This window comes from Dendrobates tinctorius, unplaced genomic scaffold (assembly GCF_039654945.1).
Source record: "Dendrobates tinctorius isolate UK_male_01 unplaced genomic scaffold, ASM3965494v1 ptg000046l, whole genome shotgun sequence".
Classification (NCBI taxonomy): domain Eukaryota; kingdom Metazoa; phylum Chordata; class Amphibia; order Anura; family Dendrobatidae; genus Dendrobates; species Dendrobates tinctorius.
The window spans coordinates 80,972,973-80,993,103 of NW_027361714.1; the positions used below are offsets into that span (position 1 = coordinate 80,972,973).

The following is a 20,131-nucleotide window of genomic DNA, read 5'->3' on the forward strand; positions in this document are numbered from 1 at the left end:
TAACCACACATTTTTGCTGTCAAATGATGGCTGTGATATTCAGCTAACATTTACCTCTAAAATCTGCGTGTGGAGCGGACTCACCCCCCACTGATGTTAGTCTGTTAAATGCCACTGTTAATCTGTAATAGCAGCACTTACAGGGAGCCAGTAGGGCGTGCATCATTCTATGCACCCATCGGTGCCTCCTCAATCTGATGCAATCACTGGGTGACAATGGGTTGCTATGACATCCTGGGGTGTGCTGAAGACCCTTGTGCCTGTCATGACAGTCCTGTGAACACCACAAAAAACAATTCCGGAATTGCACTTTTTTGCAATTTAGCCACACTTGGAATCTTTTTCTCACTTGCCAGTACATCATATGATAAAATAAATGGTGTCATTTAAAAAGTACATCTCGTACCACAAAAACCAAGCCTTCATACGTCTATGATGATTGAAAAATATAAAAGTTATGGCTCTTCGAAAAAGGACTGTACAGAATGAAAATGTCATGCCATGTCAGGAAAGGGGTTAAACAAAATTCAGAGCTTCATAAAAAAAATGTGTTTATATCACTCTTTTCTGAGACCCATAGTGTTGTTTCTTATTTTTTCAGTTGATGTAATTGTGCACAGCTTGTTTTTGTGCATAGTTAGCTGTTTTAATTGGTATCATTTTGAGGTACATACAATGCTTTGTTCGCTTTTCTTTTCCATTTTTGGGGGAGGTGTGGTGATCAAAAACTAGCAATTCTGGGGTTTCATTTTTTTTTCTTTTTAGTTTTTAACCTACAGGTTAACTAATTTTATATTTGATAAATAAGATTTTTGTGGAAGTGGCAATAGTAAGTTTGTATTTTTTTTCCCTTTCTTTTATTTCGAAAAGAGGGGTGATTTAACAGGAACCTGTCATTTCGGAAAATGCTGTTTACTTGCAGATATAGTATTAATCTGTGGGTAAATAGTGTTGCAGTGCTACTCGTATGCCTTACTGAAAGTTTAGTTAGGCTGGGATCACACACAGCGAGATACGTCCGAGTCTCGCAGGTTAAAACCAAGCTCTGGCGCTGGCACTCCGGAGTGGAGCGTGCAGCCGCACAGCAATACATGGAGCTGCACCCTCTGCTCCGGAGTGCCGGTGCCAGAGCTTGGTTTTAACCTGCGAGACTCGGCCGTATCTCGCTGTAGTGTGACTCTGGCCTTAGCCAGGAGAAAATAAACTTATTTTTTCCCGGGAGCCACCCACTTTCACTTTCATAGAGGCGTACTTGGAGCTGTTAAAGTCACTGCTCAATATACTGTGAGCGGAGGCTATAAGCCTGGCCCGTCACTTTAAGCGACAGGTGGGGGATATGTGGTCAAAAACTACTTTTGAGGCACAGTGCAAAGCTCAGAAGGGAAGGAGTGCCATATTGAAGTTCACATTTTGCTGGGATCGTTTGCGTGTGCCATGTCACATTGGCAGAGGCCCTGAGGTGCCAGAACAGCAGAAAGCCCCCATATATAACCTTATTTTACAAAATAAACTCCCCAATGAATTAATATAGGGGTGCAGTGATCATATTAACATCACATGTGCCTCTCTATTGGGGGTGAAAAAAGAATAATTACATTTTTATAACTAAAATGTTATTTTAGCCTCAAGTTTTTAATTTTTTAAGGAATAATAGGAAAAAATTAGCCTTAGTTTGTTGTAAAAATTTCTCTTGAGAGTCCCTACATGTAAAAGAGAAATACTTTTCAGGCACAGTGCAAAGCTCAGAAGGGAAGGAGTGCCATATTAAAGTGCAGATTTTATTGTTATGCTTTGCAGGTTCCATAACCTACTGGGAGAGTCCCTGGAGTGCCAGAACTGCAGAACACCTCATAAGTGACCCGATTTTACAAAATATACCTCTTTATGAATTTGACTAGGGTTGCAGTGATCATATTGACACCACAGGTGAGTCACAGAATTTTATACCATTGGGATGTGAAGAAAAAATAATTAAATTTTTACCCAAAAAACTTGTTTTAACCCCAGATGTTACATTTTCACGAGGAGAAATTAGAAAAAATGACACCAAAATTTGTCCCACAATTTCTTCTGTATGTAGAAATACAGCATATGTGGCTATACAGTACTGCTTAGCCACACAAAGAGACGCAGGAGGAACAAATAACTACTTGCCTCCTGAAGAACAGATTTTCTTAGAGTAGTTTGCGAACTCCATTGCGAGGCCCCTAAGTGCTAGAAGAGCACAATCCCCCTGAAGTGACCCCATTTTGGAAATTATACCCCTTTGGGAATTTTTCTACAGTTGTAGTGATGATTTTGACTCCATGGGTGATTTCTAGAAATAAGGAGCAGCGGATGTTACTGAGTAAATTGCAAACTGCCGTTGTAGTGACCAGTATGCTGTAGTGGCCAGAACGTTGCGCTCACAGTGACTAGTATGTTGTGTTGCCCAGCTCATGCTTGTGGAGACAAGCATCTGTAAATTAGGTGGGCTGTCATCACTACAGAAATGCCAAACATGTAGACGCCAAATGTGGTTTAGGCACACTGTGGGGCTCTGAAGGCAGGGGGGCATTTGGATTTGGGAGCTCAGAATTCACTTGATTTCTTTTGGGGTGTGAGGAGCCATAGTACTATTCCAGAGCCTTTGTGCTACCAGTAACATGGAAACCACCTATATTTCCATTGACAGGTGACGGACCTATGTGGGGATTTGCTATTTTTTTGGATTGAATTGAAGCTTTTATTGGGAACATTTTATATAACATTTGGGATCACATTTATCCTCGCTATATGCTGAGCACTTACTTTGGGTTTTCCATCTAAATCATCGAGTGATGTGATTCAGATGAAACCCATGAGGGATCTATTCACTATAATGTGGCAGCAGAGTTACTCTGGATTTAATCTGGCCTTTGTTCAGTGGTTTCCTTCTTTTCAAAAGTGCACAAAACTGTGGCGGACCGCATTTTTGTGCACAACTTTACACCTTTTCTGCTGGATCATAGAACAGACAGTGTCGACAGTGCCTTCCACTGCCTCTTTATAGGGAATCTTCCACTAGGGGTTCCGTCTGAATCATGTATTTCAGAGAATTACCTGGAAACCCTGGTGTAAGCGCCGCCTTACTGCAATCTTTAGAAGCAGAATGAAAAAATTTACAGCAGGTGAAGAATTGGTTTATTTACTTGTTACGCCGTTTCACATGGGATATAAGTGATTAGATAAGTTTATTTTTCAGGTCGGTGCGATTACAGCGATACCAGATTTATATAGTTTTTTCATGTTTGGCTACTGTGACACAATAAAAGACTCTTTTTATTGCAAAAACACATTGCCATATTTTGAGAGCTATACTTTTTCTTTCATATTTCGTCTGACAGTCATGTGATGGCTTGTTTTATGCGGAACGTGTTGCCGTTTTCATTTGTATGACTTTCGGTCACATAACATTTTTTTGATCGTTTTCTATTTTTATTTTTGGGAGAAAGAATTAGCAAAAAACAGCAATTCAGGAACTGTTTTTTTTTTAAATGCTGTTCCACGTGTGGTAAAATTGATAAGGCAGCTTTATTTAGACTTTTTATGTTTTGGTCATCTTTTTGATCATGTTTTATTCGACTTTTTGTTTGGCAATATGATGAAAAAGCATCATAAGTTTTTTTTTTTTTTTTACGATATTCACGGAAGAGCTTAACTAGTGGGACAGTTTTAAAGAGCAGGTAGCCACTGATACAGTGATTTGAAACGTGTACTTTTTTGTTTATTTTATTTACATAAAAATAGAAATGTATCAGAACTACATTATGTATTATCTGACTTTTTTAACATATTTTTACCATTTTATTTTTCCTTTTTTTTAAACTTTTTTACTTTGTCTCACTATGGGATTTTCACTTTCAACATCCTGATCGCAATTAGAAGCTATTACAATGCCGTTCGGAGTGCAATGATGGGGACCTTCAGCAGGCCAACAACTGCTATGGCAACACATCAGCCCACAAAGTGATGAACCCCTGCAGGGCTGCATCATTTAAAGAAGCACTCCTCCCATCAAAGTTTTTCTCCTCTTAATATACTGCAATCATATTATATAGCACTGTGTACTTAAAATTGCTCATTTTGCACTTCTACCCAGCTAATTATTCTCTTTTCCATTAAGTTTATGACATCACGTGATTAAAAACTGATTAGCTGAATTCTTCTAAGCTCGAAGTAGAATGAGGAGGTCAATTTTCCTTGCATGAATCACACCCATATTCAACTTTTGCAGTGATGACTCATGTAGGTAAAAGAGACTTCCTGTTCCTACATAGAGCTTAGAAGAATTCAGCCAGTCTGTCTATAATCATGTGAAAGAGAAGAATTAGCTGGGCAGAAAGGCAAAAAGAACAATTGTGTGTACACAGTGCTATATAATATGATGATTGCAATATATTAAGAAGATAAACATTTTGATGGGAGGAATACTTCTTTAAATGCCATATCATAGATTGACAGCAGAATTTCAGTAGTTAGAAAGCAATGACTGAACCTAAGTCCAATCACCAGAGTTAGAGAGCAGTGTGACAACTGTCACCTGCTGTATATACTGTGACTGCGTCTGTATATATGATGGATGTTGGGAAGGGGTTAAAGAACATTAATTAAGAATAAACCTTAAATGCATAATAAGAAATTGACTAAATCAGGTTTTTTGTTAAATTTATTTTTAGAATATATATATTTTATAATACTATTGAAAAAATAAATGTATCTTGACTACTATCATGACAGACAGGCTTCCAATGAAGGGTAACACCTCTATGTACATTACATAACATAGGACCCATTCTGCACAATAGTTGATAACACAGCTCACCATCTCCCCCTCCGTTCACAATGACCTTTACTCTGATCAGAGTATGCCTAGGAAACTCTCCTGTAGAGGTCATTGAATCAGACAGGCTATTGTTGACATGTTGATGTCAATGTGGCCGATGATAAAAGGAGGTATGAGTTCAATATTAAGTCTAGTGACAAGTGAGAAAATTGCAATATATGTGTTTGTTTGCATTTTTTAGTGATATTAAAAAAAAAAAATCAAAATTAAAAACAAAAATAGATTTAACAAAAAGATTTGGTTTAAACTATACGCCATTTTTGGATGACCCATTTCCTTTAAGATAATACTAATGTTTTGCAATTTTTCACATACTTTCTGTTGTAATTAATCAAAGTTTTTTGAAGGTCTTTTTTGCTGTTTGACCTCTTTTTGAAGCCTTCATACACTCAACAAGCAAAACAAACATCTTATTGGAAAGTGTTGTCATCATAAAATCTTACATCTGTTTCTATAGTAGATAGATGAATTAGAGATTGATTAGCACAGCATATTAAGTGGACAGTGGGTACAGAAAGTATTCAGACTCCTTTACATTTTTCACTCTTTGTTTCATTGCATCCATTTGGTAAATTCAAAAAAGTACATTTTTTTCTCATTAATATACACTCTGCACCCCATCTTGACTGAAAAAAACAGAAATGTAGAAATTTTTGCAAATTTATTAAAAAAGAAAAACTGAAATATCACATGGTCATAATTATTCAGACCCTTTGGTCATACACTCATATTTAAGTCACCTGCTATCCATTTCCTTGTGATCCTATAGATATATGACCTCACAGTGCATATCAGACCAATTGAGAATCATGAGGTCAAAGGAAGTGGCCAAGGAGCTCAGAGACTGAATTGTGGCAAGCCACAGATTTGGCCAAGGTTACAAAAAAATTCTGCAGTACTCAAGGTTCCTAAGAGCACAGTGGCCTCCATAATCCTTAAATGAAAGACGTTTGGGACCACCAGAAGTCTTCCTACACCTGGCCATCCAGCCAAACTGAGCACTCGTGGGAGAATAGCCTTGGTGAGAGATGTAAAGAAGAACCCCAAGATCACTGTGGCTGAGCTCCGCAGACGCAGTAGGGAGATGGGAGAAAGTTCCACAATGTCAACTATCACTTCAGCCCACCACCATTCGGGCCTTTATGGCAGAGTGGCCCGACGGAAGCCTCTCCTCAGTACCAGACATATGAAAGCCCGCATAGAGTTTGCTAAAAAACACATGAACGACGAACGACTCCCAGACTATGAGAAATAAGATTCTCTGGTCTGATGAGACAAAGATAGAACTTTTTGGTGATAATTCTAAGCAGTATGTGTGGAGAAAGCCAGGCACTGCTCATCACCTGCCCAATACAATCTCAAGAGTGAAACATTATGGTGACAGCATCATGCTATGGGGGTGTTTTTCAGCTGCAGGGACAGGACAACTGACTGCAATTGAAGGAAACATGAATGCAGCCAAGTTCAGAGATATCCTGGATGAAAACCTCTTCCAGAGTGCTCTGGACCTCAGATTTGGCTGAAGGTTCACCTTCCAACAAGACAATGACCCTAAGCACACAGCTAAAATAACAAAGGAGTGGCGTCAGAACAACTCTGTGATCATTTTTGACTGGCCCAGCCAAAGCCCTGACCTAAACCCAATTGAGCATCTCTGGAGAGACCTGAAAATGGCTGTTCCAACCTGATGGAACTGGAGAGGATCTGCAAGGAAGAATAGCAGAGTATCCCTACATCCACGTGTGAAAAACATGTTGCATCATTCCCAAGAAGACTCATAGCTGTACTAGATTAATGGGGAGTTTCTACTCCATACTGAGCAAAGGGTCTGAATACTTATGACCATGTGATATTTTAATATGTATATATATTTTGTAATAAATTTGCAAAAATTTCTACATTTCTGTTTTTTTCAGTCAAGATGAGGTGCAGAGTGTACATTAATGAGAAAAATAAATGAACTTTTTTCAATTTACCAAAAGGCTGAATTGAAGCAAAAAGTGAAACATTTTAATTATTATTATTAACACATTTTTATAGCTCCATTTATTCCATGGCGCTTTACATGTGAAGGGGCAAATATAGACAAGTACAATAAACATGAGCAATACAAGGCACACACAGGTACAGACGGAGAGAAGACCCTGCCCTGCATAGTCTACAGGGGATGGGTGAGGATACACTAGGTGAGGGTAGAGTTGGTCGTGCGGCGATTCAATAGACTGCGGATCACTGCAGGTTGTAGGCCTGACCAAAGAGGTGTGTCTTCAGGTTCCTTTTGAAGGTTTCTGTGGTAGGCGAAAGCCTGATGTGTTGGGATAGAGAGTTCCAGAGTATGGGGGAAGCACGGGAGAAGTCTTGTATGTGGTTGTGGGAAGAAGAGATAAGAGGGGAGGGGAGTAGAGAAGGATATCTTGAGAGGATCGAAGGTTGCATGTAGGTAAGTATTGGGAGACCATGTCACAGATGTATGGAGGAGACAAGTTGTGGATGGCTTTGAATGTCATAGATAGGGTTTTGAACTGGAGCCTCTGGACAACTGAATGCCAGTGAAGGGCTTGACAGAGAGGAGAGGCTGGGGAGTAATGGGCAGACAGGTGGATTAGTCTGGCAGCAGAGTGTAGGATGGAATGGAGTGGTGCAAGAGAGGTAGAGGGGAGGCCAGAGAGTAGGAGGTTGCAATAGTTGAGGCGGGAGATGATGAGGGCATGCACTAGCGTTTTTGCAGTTTCTTGGTCGAGGAATGTATGGATTCGGGAAATATTTTTGAGTTGGAGTCGGCAGGAGGAGGCAAGGGCTTGGATATGTGGCTTGAAAGAGATGGCAGAGTGGAGGATCACCCCGAGGCACCGAGCATGCAGGACTGGGGAAAGTGAGCTGCCAGTGACATTGAAGGATAGATCTGGTGGAGGGGTAGAGTGAGATGGGTGAAAGATGATGAATTCTGTTATGTCCATGTTCAGTTTTAGAAAGTAAGCAGTAAAGAAATATGAAATAGCGGATAGACATTGTGGGATTTTGGTCAGTAGGGAGGTGATGTCAGGTCCAGATAGGTAGATCTGCATGTCATCGGCGTAGAGATGATACTGCAAACCGTGGGATTCTATGAGCTGTTCCAGGTTGAAGGTGTAGATGGAGAAGAGTAGGGGTCCTAGAACTGAGCCTTGGGGAAAACCGACAGGGGACGAGGCGAGGAAGTGGCATGGGAGAGGGAGACTTTGAATGTCCGGTCTGTTAGATATGACAAGATCCAGATAGGGCCACATCTGTGATGCCAGGAGAAGAAATGGATCTGAATACTTTCCATACCCACTCTATTTAGATATGTGATAAAATAGTGTTGCATAGCAAGCATTTATCTTTAAGGGATTGTCTACTAATGAACATCACCTACTTGAATGCAAACGTATCCGCTCTGAAGGAATAGTGAAGGCTGCAGCCGATTAATGGCCACTGATTGACTGCAGCTATCTTGAACTATATCAATGTTAAGTGACTGCTTGGAAGCACAGTGGCAACGTTGCTGAAATGGCGCCGGTGAGTATTTATTAATTATTTTTATTTCACTTTGGATAATTTGCATTTAAGCAGGGGTTGTCCAGTAGAGCACAACCTCTTTTTAAGCTTGAAGTTTCCTTAGTTACCTGGTATGTATGTAGCTATTGAGAGTGAGCTGAGCTTCGTCTTGCAAGGCTGCAATGGCTGCTGCATTCCTGAAACTTCTCAGTTCAGAGCCACTGTGTGTAAGTACTGAAAGAATAAACTTATAAATATACAATAACACAACAGGCAAACCAATAGGCAGAAATTATAGCAAACTGGCATTTAACATTCTCCATACTATTTTATTAATATGCCAATTTATTTACAATCAAAGTCATGGCTTCCATTATATTACATGAACTCCTGTGCATCTTATCAAAGTGTTTTCTCATTCAACAGGTGATTGGCATCAGATTTATACAGGCCGATATTAAAAAAAAAAAAAAAATGCTCATTGCCGAATATCAGCTCGTGAAAAAAGAGCCCTAAAGGGGTTGTCCACCTCTGGTTATATCTTTGGCAAGCACCTGTAGTGGGCTGTAGTGTGCTGAATCATAATGGTATGTAGCACACACCCTTAGGATTTGCCAGCCTCAGAGGTCTTAGGGTCATGTGCCAACAAGTGTGTCAGCCACATCACTTAATGTTCTATTGAGAGACGTGGCTGAAACTCTAGTCAGCTTGTGACTGCAAATATGCAAATTTCCTACTTACAGCCAAGTGATGACCTCTGGAATCGGCAAGTGGAGCCTAATCCTAACATTGTGTGCATAATACACCCTTAGGATTTGGCAACGCGATGCAGGATTTCACCAGTGGTGGACAACCCCTTTACGGCTGATATTCGGTAAATGAACATTCACAAGAAGGGTCATTTCAGATTATAAACCTCTATAAACATGCTGCTGGTCACCTGGTGGACGAGTAAATACTATTTGATAAAGTCATTTCACACTATATGTCATCATGACCCTGATAGTACATCATGATGTAAAAGTTGTTCTCCACTGCTCGGACAACCCCTTCTCAAACCTTATGTTTTCCCCTTATAAAATAACACTTATACTCACCTTCGGTGCCAATGCCATTCCAGCTGTGTTGCCACTGGCTCTCCCATTGAAATGTCACATGATCCCTGTGGCCAATCAGGCAAATCACATACATCCTGAAGAAGTGAGAGAGCAGCAGCTCTCTGTTATCAGACGATCCCTAGGAGAGCCAGTCCCGACACTGCTGGAACGGTGCCAACACTCAAGGTGAGTATAGGTGTTGTTATTTTTCATAGGGGAAACATAGGGGTTGAGAATGGGTTATAGTGGATAGCCCATTTAAGATATCATCTGGGATAGCAACCCCTATAAATTATATATGGACAGAGGTGTAACTTGAAACTCCTGGACCCTGGTGCAAAATCTATACTTAGGTATCCCAACAATCACATGCCATATGTAGTACTGGTGTTTTTCACATAAGGCCGTTTGTTCTCCAGAGTCAAGATGTGAATGTAACCCCTTCATCACCTATCATTAATGCATTGAGGTAGATATTACGCTACAAAGAAATTTTAAGTTTAAAACTATATGAAAAAATCTATGAAACAATAATATTTATGTCTTATAAACTGCACACTATAATTAAGAGATATTTGCACACAGTTCAGCTTGGATTAAAATCATGGTAGCTACCAGGAAAGTTACTAATTTGGTTGGGTATAGAAAAATTCAGCTTGATTCATTTATTTTGAATTAGATTGTGAGACGTAACATTAAAAATGTACAAATCTATTAAAAAATGCACATTTTACATTTATTTAGATGTTCGGTGATAAGTTATTAGTAACGTACCAGCCTTAAAAGTGACAATGCATTTGAGACAGGCAAACTCGGTCGCGTCTAATCGAAGTTGCCGGAATCTCGCCACCACTTCCTGCAACGCCTGGATTTCAGCGATGATTTTATTTAGCTTCTGCGACTCGGTGTTATCGTTGTTCATTCCTGAAATCAAAACAGATCGAAATGTATAGCTTTCATACCTTTCATTTCTAATCCCCTGCAAATCTCTTCCACTTAACATGTATCTGACAGCCTGGTACAAACTATTTCCAGGACGATTTTTGTGAACATGATAATAAAGCACTCTTTTGGATGATAACAAACACAGTGATTAGCATTTCAATGATGAAACAAGCAGTTATGAATACAACAAGACAACATTATTTGCATTTAAATATGGATTTATAAATGACAGGTAGGGTCCATTGTTCACATGGGATTTGTTATTCTTCACATGTTGTTCATATTCCCAGCAATGTATTTTAATGTTAATTTCTACAACAAAGTCATTAAATTGAGCCGTCCTTACCAGATACAGCCAGTAGCGTGGTAGCATCCACCGGGATGGCCCATTGTGCAATTCCCAGAACAAATAGCTCTCTCCACGCATCTTCCAGGAGCATCAGCTGCCAACAATATATGAATGATAGGCTTACAAGTACATCAGCCATGTATACTGCTCTTATTTCAGGTGCCCTTTGCTGGCTCTTTAGAATGCTTTATTACTGAATATTTTGCCTCAATTATGCTTCGTTAATGATTTTGAAGATCATACAAGACTGTATCTTTAATATCCCTCATCCATGCAAACTGAATTGTCTCTAAATTACAAAATGTCGCATTTAAGAGAACAAATATTTAAGGAGAAAGGAAAACATAATATATATTAGGCTGGGGTCACACTGCGTTAATGCAGTCTGTTTAACGGATTGCGTTACACCGGGGCATAGCGCAATGTAACGCAATCCGTTAATGCTGCGATTGACTCCCATTAGGAGCACGTCGCTAGCGCATGCCATAAATCGGCATGTGCTAGCGAGGTGCCGTCGTTCTGTGATGGACCCTCGGACGCGGGCTGCAGCATCCGGGGGTCCGTCACTGCTAGCGCAGTTGAAGCATCTGCGCTAGCTGGCTCACATAACGCGATCGTTGAACGGACAGCATTAATGCTATATGAACCTAGCCTTAAGCCAATATAGGCAATATAATATGCCAACTAATGAAGTGTTAAAAGTGGGGATTTGGGAAGCTTTATATTAGAATATTTAGGTTGTGTTCACATGTATGGAACAGCAAAGTGAGAAAAATAAAATATAACTTTTATTTTCCATATGTAAAAACTACTATAGTAGCATAAAAATGATAACACCTCCGTCTCTCAAGAATATAGATTTAAATGAATATACTTCCACAGTGGTGGACAGTGTATCTGTGAACACAACAGAGACCTGCAAGAAAAATTTGATACATATGCCTAAAAGAAATGACAGTGGTCACAAATAAAGGATGTAAGAGAATTAGGAAAATGTCAAACTGTTTGCTACTGAGAAAATAAAATTGGAAATCTCTCACCAATAGTTTTTACATATGTAAAGTAAAAGTTAGGTTTTATTTTTCACACTTTGCTATTCTATGTCTATAAGGACTCATACCCATATGTGAGAAAAAAAGGGTCCGTAATGTGGACCGAAGAAACGGACGAGTGACATGCGAGTGTCATGCAAGTACAATGCAATTTTTTTTTTACACCTAGAATCCGACTTACATCCGAGTGCAATGCGATTTTAACATGAGCTTTTACATACAGCAGTTCTCTATAATTTACACATCATTTTCTGAGTGAATATTCCTCAAAACACACACACACTATATATATACTTTCCGTACCCACAACTATTACCCCACTTGCCACCGCTACAGGGCAAGTGGGAAGAGCGGAGGCTAAGTGCCAGCATTGGCGCATCTTATCGATGCGCCTTTTCTGGGGCAGTTGAGAGCTGATGTTTTTAGCCGGGGGGCAGTATCCATGGCCCCTTCCTAGGCTATTAATATCAGCCCATTTTTTGGGATCCCCTATTTTAAAAGCCAGGGAAGGCTAAGTATACAGCTGTGAGCTGATATTAATAGCCTGGAAAGCTCCATGGGTATTACCCCCTTCCCAGGCTAGAAATATTGGCCCCCAGCCGTCGCCTTACCCTCGGTTGATTACAAAAATTGATCGGGAGCCCACGCCATCTTTTTTCATAAAAATCATCTTTCATTAATTAAATACATGTACAGCAATTTCCACACACACTGTACTAATTGTATTTGTCACTGACATGTATATTATCTACTGTGAGGCAGTGATCGGAGTCATATGTGAGGATCACTGTGTGTCCCCCAGGATGTGCTCAGAAGCATATTAGATCCGCTGGAGTGCCTTGTAGTCACATCAGGGTGCCTGTGAGTCACAAGGCACAAAAAAAGTAAGTTTGAACCTGGCCAAGTTATTTTTGATTAAGGAGCTTGTTGAGGAAAACCGGGTATGGGCTTCAATTTTTGAAACGGACTTCAAGAAGGAAGTGGGGTCCGGTCTGTTTCCTCGAGCCCAGATCTTATAAGTGACCCATGAAATGAAGGAAAAAAAAAACCTGCACGAACAGTTTGGGAGTGTCAGTTTTGGTCTTGCAAGCAGACAGAACAGTTGGTCTGCAGAGCAATCCCTGTGTGAGGCAACACAGGGCCAAGCGGAGCCAAAAGGTCTGGCACCCCCTGCGAACACAGCAGTGCAGTCGCTCATGGCAACTGGTCCCAGACTGTCTTTTGTTTTCCTGGCTGTGATCCAGAGGATACAGCGTCCTGTGCACTGTGTGAGTTTTGGACATTAAACACGTTTTGTTTTGAACTTGCTTGGGTCACTGCCTCATCACTGCACAGCGTGGACACCGCTGCATTACTCTGCCTATTCTGTATGTATTTACTGTATGTAAACCATCTCTTCTAGCCTGTCGGCTCCTGCAGTAACTTTACAGAACCCGGCAGATGTGTTAGCGGCTTTTTTTCTATCTATCTCTCTAAGGCTACTTTCACACTTGCATTTTTTTGCGCTGCGTACGCAGTGCAAATGTGCATACAAAACGCATCATACGTTTTTAATGCGTTTTCTTGTTTTTTGCGCATGTTTTTTTGCAAAAAAAGCATACGTTTTTAAATGCTGACGTGCGCATCACTATGCGCACGTCAGCGCTCCCATAGACTTTAACCCCTTAACCCCCAAGGGTGGTTTGCACGTTCATGACAGGGCCAATTTTTACAATTCTGACCACTGTCCCTTTATGAGGTAATAACTCTGGAACGCTTCCATGGATCCTGGTGATTCTGACATTATTTTCTCGTGACATATTGTACTTCATGCTAGTGGTAAAATTTCATTCATATAACTTGCGTTTATTTGTGAAAAAATGGAAATTCGGCAAAAATTTTGAAAATTTTGCAATTTTCCAACTTTGAATTTTTATGCCCTTAAATCACAGGGATACGGCACACAAAAAACTTAATAAATAACATTTCCCACATGTTTACTTTACATCAGCACAATTTGGGGACCAACATTTTTTTTCTTAGGAAGTTATAAGGGTTAAAAGTTGACCAGCGATTTCTCATTTTTGCAACACCATTTTATTTTTACGGACCACATCACATTTGAAGCCACTTTGAGGGGTCTATATGATAGAAAATACCCAAAAGTGTCACCATTCTAAAAACTGCACCCCTTAAGGTGCTCAAAACCACATTCAAGAAGTTTATTAACCCTTCAGGTGCTTCACAGGAATTTTTTGAATATTTAAAAAAAAATGAACATTTAACTTTTTTCACAAAAAAATAATTCAGGTTCAATTTTTTTATTTTACCAAGTGTAACAGGAGAAGTTGGACTGCAAAAGTTATCGTGCAGTTTGTCCTGAGTACGCTGATACCTGATATGTGGGGGTGAACCACAGTTTAGGCGCATAGCAGAGCTCAGAAGGGAAGGAGCGCCGTTTGACTTTTTCAATGCAAAATTGGCTAGAATTCAGATCGGACGCCATGTTACGTTTGGAGAGCCCCTGATGTGTCTAAACAGTAGAAACCCCCCACAAGTGACCCCATTTTGGAAACTAGACCCCCAAGGAACTTATCTAGATATGTGGTGTGAACTTTGAACCAACAAGGGCTTCACAGAAGTTTATAACGTACAGCGGTACAATTAAAAAATCATATTTTTTCCACAAAAATGATCTTTTCACCCCCAATTTTTATTTTCCCAAGGGTAACAGGACCCTAAAAGTTATTGTGCAATTTGTCCTGAGTATGCTGATACCCCACATGTGGGGGTAAACCACTATTTGGGCGCATGGCAGAGCTCAGAAGGAAAGCAGCGCCATTTAACTTTTTTGGCTGGAATTGAGATCGGACACCATGTCGCGATTGGAAAACCCCTGATGTACCAAAACAGTGGAAACCCCCCACAAATGACACCATTTTGGAAACTAGACCCCCCAAGGAACTTATCTAGATGTGTGGTGAGCACTTTGAACCCCCCAGTGCTTCACAGAAGTTTATAACGACCGGGTGTGAAAATAAAAAAATCGTATTTTTTCAACAAACATGATCTTTTAGTCCTCAATTTTTTTATTTTCCCAAGGGTACCAAGAGAAATTGGACCCCAAAAGTTGTTGTCCAATTTGTCCTGAGTACGCTGATACCCCAAATGTGGGAGAAATCTACTGTATGGGCACACGTCGGGGCTCGGAAGGGAAGTAGTGACATTTTGGAATGCAGACTTTGATGGAATGTTCTGCAGGTGTCATGTTGCATTTGGAGAGCCCCGAATGTACCTAAACAGTGGAAACCCCCCATAAGTGACACCATTTTGCAAACTAGACCCCCTAAGGAACTTATCTAGATGTGTGGTGAGCACTTTGAACCCCCAAGGGCTTCACAGAAGTTTATAATGCCTGGGCATGAAAATAAAAAAATCGTATTTTTTCCACAAACATGATCATTTAGTCCCCAATTTTTTATTTTCCCAAGGGTAACAGGAGAAATTGGACCCCAAAAGTTGTTGTCCAATTTGTCCTGAGTACTCTGATACCTCATATGTGGGAGAAAACTACTGTATGGGCACACGTCGGGGCTCGGAAGGGAAGTTGTGACGTTTTGTAATGCAGACTTTGATGGAATGTTCTGCCGGTGTCATGTGCATTTGGAGAGCCTCTGATGTACCTAAACTATTGAAACTCCCCACAAGTGACCCCATTTTGGAAACTAGACCCCTCACGGAACTTATCTAGATGTGTGGTGAGCACTTTGAACCCCCAAGTGCTTCACAGAAGTTTATAACGCCCGGGCGTGAAAATAAAAAAATCTTCTTTTTCCACAAAAATGATATTTTTGCCCCCAATTTTTTATTTTCCTAAGGGTAACAGGAGAAATTGGACGCCAAAAGTTGTTTTGCAATTTGTCCTGAGTATGCTGATACCCTATATATGGGGTAAAAAACTGTTTGGGCGCATGGCAGAGCTTGGAAGGGAAGGAGCACCATTTGACTTTTTCAACGCAGAATTGGCTGGAATTGAGATCAGACGCCATGTTGCATTTGGAGAGCACCTGATGTGCCCAAACAGTGGAAACCCCCAATTCTAACTCCAACCCGAACCCCAACACACCCCTAACCCTAATCTCAGCCCTAACCCTAGCCCTAGCCCTAACTCTAGCCCTAGCCCTAATCCTAACCCTAATGGGAAAATGGAAATAAATACATTTTCTTTTAATTTTATTATTTTTCCCTAACTAAGGGGGTGATAACGGGGGGTTTGATTTACTATTTATGGCAGTTTTTATATTTGGCAGCTGTCGCACGCTAAAAGACACTTTTTATTGTAAAAATAGTTTTTGCATCACCACATATTGAGAGCTATAATTTTTCCATATTTTGACCCACTGAGTCATGTGAGGTCTTATTTTTTGTGGGACGAGTTGACGCTTTTATTGGTATCATGTTCGGGCACATGACATCTTTTGATCGCTTTTTATTCCGATTTTTGGGACGCAGAATGAACAAAAACCAGCGTTTCATGAATTTCTTTTGGGGGGTGCGTTTACACCGTTCCGCGTGCAGTAAAATTGATAAAGCGGTTTTATTCTTCGGGTCAGTACGGTTACAGCGATACCTCATTTAGGTCTTTTTTTATGTTTTGGCGCTTTTATGCAATGAAAACAATTTTATTTAAAAAATAATTATTTTTGCATCGCTTTATTCTGCGAGCTATAACTTTTCTATTGTTTGACTGATTATGCTGTATGGTGGCTCGTTTTTTGCGGGACAAGATGACATTTTCAGCGGTACCATGCATATTTATATGTGTCTTTTTGATCGCGCGTTATTGCACTTTTTGTTTGGCAGTACGATAATAAATCATTACTTTTTGCTTCGTTTTTTATTTTTTAAGGGGTTCGCCAAAGGGGTTAACTAATGGGACAGTTTTATAGGGCGGGTCGTTACGGACGCGGTGATACCAAATTTGTGTACTTTTATTGTTTTTTTTTTTATTTCCAAAAAATGAATTTATTAGGGAATATTTTTTCTTTTTTAATTAGCGATTTTTTTAAAATTATTTTTACACTTTTTTTTTTTAACTTTATTACATTGTCCCAGGTGGGACATCACTGTCCTGTGACAGATCGCTGATCTGCACAGATCACTGTGACAGATCGCTGATCTGTCACAGGCACTGCACAAGGTTTCCTCTTTGTCTGCGCTTTGCAGGCATGAGGAAGCCAGCTCCCTGCAGGCCCCAGAAGGTCTCCGTCGCCATCTTGGATTCAGGAACCTGCAGGGATGGAGCCCCCTGCAGCAGGGATGGAGCCCCCCGCAGCAGCGCTGCACATTGCGCTGCTGTGGGGGGCTCAGGGAAGCACGGAGGGAGCCCCCTCCCTGCCGATGCTTCCCTTTAACCCCCGGTACACCGCGATTGTGTTTGATCATGGTGTGCAAGGGGTTAACGTGTCGGGGGCGGTCCGTGACCGCCCCTGACATATTGTGCCGGGTGTCAGCTGTGATAATCAGCTGACACCCAGCCGCGATCAGCGGCGCTCACCACGTGGGCGCCGCTGATCGCTGTGACGTACTATCCCGTCCCTGGAAATTAAGTCCCAGGGCACATGGACGGGATAGTACGTCACATGACAGAAAGAGGTTAATGTGTTTTTGGGTGAGTTTCGTGCGCATGCGTCTTTTTGAGACAGGTCGGACGCACAAAAACTGCAACAGGACACATTTTGTGCACCTGGGCGCACAGTACAAAAAATGCATGCGCATACAAACGCATGACAATGCGCACCCATGTTAAGTATAGGGGAAAAAAACGCATGCGCATTTATGCACAAAAACGCAGCGCAAAAAACGCAAGTGTGAAACCAGCCTAAGCAATATAAATACATACAGTATATATATATATTTATATACACTCACTGGCCACTTTATTAGGTACACCATGCTAGTAACGGGTTGGACCCCCTTTTGCCTTCAGAACTGCCTCAATTCTTCGTGGCAGAGATTCAACAAGGTGCTGGAAGCATTCCTCAGAGATATTGGACCATATTGACATGATGGCATCACACAGTTGGCGCAGATTTGTCGGCTGCACATCCCTGATGCGAATCTCCCGTTCCACCACATCCCAAAGATGCTCTATTGGATTGAGATCTGGTGACTGAGGAGGCCATTTGAGTACAGTAAACTCATTGTCATGTTCAAGAAACCAATCTGAGATGATTCGAGCTTTATGACATGGCGCATTATCCTGCTGAAAGTAGCCATCAGATGTTGGGTACATTGTGGTCATAAAGGGATGGACATGGTCAGCAACAATACTCAGGTAGGCTGTGGCGTTGCAACGATGCTCAATTGGTACCAAGGGGCCCAAAGAGTGCCCAGAAAAAATTCCCCACACCATGACACCACCACCACCAGCCTGAACCGTTGATACAAGGCAGGATGGATCCATGCTTTCATGTTGTTTACGCCAAATTCTGACCCTACCATCCGAATGTCGCAGCAGAAATCGAGACTCATCAGACCAGGCAACGTTTTTCCAATCTTCTACTGTCCAATTTCGATGAGCTTGTGCAAATTGTAGCCTCAGTTTCCTGTTCTTAGCTGAGAGGAGTGGTACCCAGTGTGGTCTTCTGCTGCTGTAGCCCATCTGCCTCAAAGTTCAACGCACTGTGCGTTCAGAGATGCTCTTCTGCCTACCTTGGTTGTAACGGGTGGCAATTTGAGTCACTGTTGCCTTTCTATCAGCTCGAACCAGTCTGTCCATTCTCCTCTGACCTCTGGCATCAACATGGCATTTCCGGCCACAGAACTGCCGCTCACTGGATTTTTTTTCTTTTTCGGACCATTCTCTGTAAACCCTAGAGATGGTTGTGCGTGAAAATCCCAGTAGATCAGCAGTTTCTGAAATACTCAGACCAGCCCTTCTGGCACCAACAATCATGCCACGTTCAAAGGCACTCAAATCACCTTTCTTCCCCATACTGATGCTCGGTTTGAACTGCAGGAGATTGTCTTGACCATGTCTACATGCCTAAATGCACTGAGTTGCCGCCATGTGATTGGCTGATTAGAAATTAAGTCTTAACACACAGTTGGACAGGTGTACCTAATAAAGTGGCCAGTGAGTGTATATATTCTTCTAAGCTGTCAGTGTGATTTTACTGTACACCGCACATGAATTGCCGGCTTTTCTAAGGACACCAGTGCGTAAAAATCGGACAGCACTGGCATGGTGCGAGTGCTGTGCGATTTTTTTCTCACATCCATTGACTTGCATTGGTGAGTCTTGTCTGAGATACGCAGCAAATCGTAGCATGCTGTGATTTTTTTCTCAGTCCGATTTCAGCTGTGAAAAAAAATCGCAGATGAGATGTAACCCACTGAATAACATTGGTCAGAGTGCAATCCAATTTTTCCTCAGATTGCACTAGTCCGTTTTTCTCGCAAATGAGTATGAGCCCTAAATATGTGAAGTTTTGGGGACCACAAGATTTGTATGGGCTCACCTGCCCCTGTGTCTTTTGCTATTATATGTTCACATGCAGCAATTTTTCTGCAGCCAAAACCTGCTTTGTTGGCAGTATAAAACGCTACATTGAAAAAGCCTGTTTTTCAGCATTTCCGCTGTGTGCTTTGCAAATTTTTTTGCAATATTTATTTGGGGGTTTGGATTACATGTGGGTTTTTTTTCAGTTTCTCATTGCTTTCTATGGGTGAAAAAATACTTTTGGGGTTTGGATTACATGTGTGCTTTGCTTACAGGACAAAAATTTTTGTTTAGTTTTTTTCACTTTCTTGTTGCTTTCTATAGGTGAAAAAAGCACTGCAAAAACGCTGAAAGAATTGACCAGCTGCAGATTTAAAAAATGCTGCAGTTCTCAAATTCAGACAAGAAAAAAAATAAACCTGTGCATGAGATTTCTGAATGATGGTGCTGTAAAAACAGCTTTAAATTGGCATAAAAATGCAGCAAAAACTGCTGCATGTGAACGTGACCTTAGGATATGCAAAGTCAAAATCTACAATATATACACAACGGCAACTGAAATCGTGCCGACATGAAGCCCTTGACTGAAACATGAACACTGCTAGGGGGAATAAACTTAATTTCCTCCCGGCAGTGGGGCTCTGAATGCAGGTGCCAGGCAGGTTCAGAACACTATTAACCTGCAGATTAACCCCACACCTGCAGGTTAATAGTGTTTTTTACATCACAGGTTCCCTTTATTGAAAAAAAGGCAATAAATATAACATGTTAACAGAGGATATATAAAAGTGAATTTGATAATGTGCTAATAGAAGATATTTTAGT

At 40.9% G+C, this 20,131-nt stretch overlaps 1 protein-coding gene across 1 annotated transcript in view; it reads right to left on the reverse strand.

Annotated features, from left to right (window-relative positions):
- The window catches only part of NR2E1 (nuclear receptor subfamily 2 group E member 1), a 100,889-nt gene that overhangs the window by 2,401 nt on the left and 78,357 nt on the right, over positions 1 to 20,131 (reverse strand). Inside the window, exons 6-8 of the mRNA XM_073576059.1 lie at positions 10,769 to 10,865; positions 10,252 to 10,401; positions 8,509 to 8,614 (exon numbers count right to left, since the gene is read on the reverse strand). Of these exons, the coding sequence (XP_073432160.1) occupies positions 8,509 to 8,614; positions 10,252 to 10,401; positions 10,769 to 10,865 (353 nt within the window). The remainder of the gene's footprint in view (positions 1 to 8,508; positions 8,615 to 10,251; positions 10,402 to 10,768; positions 10,866 to 20,131) is intronic.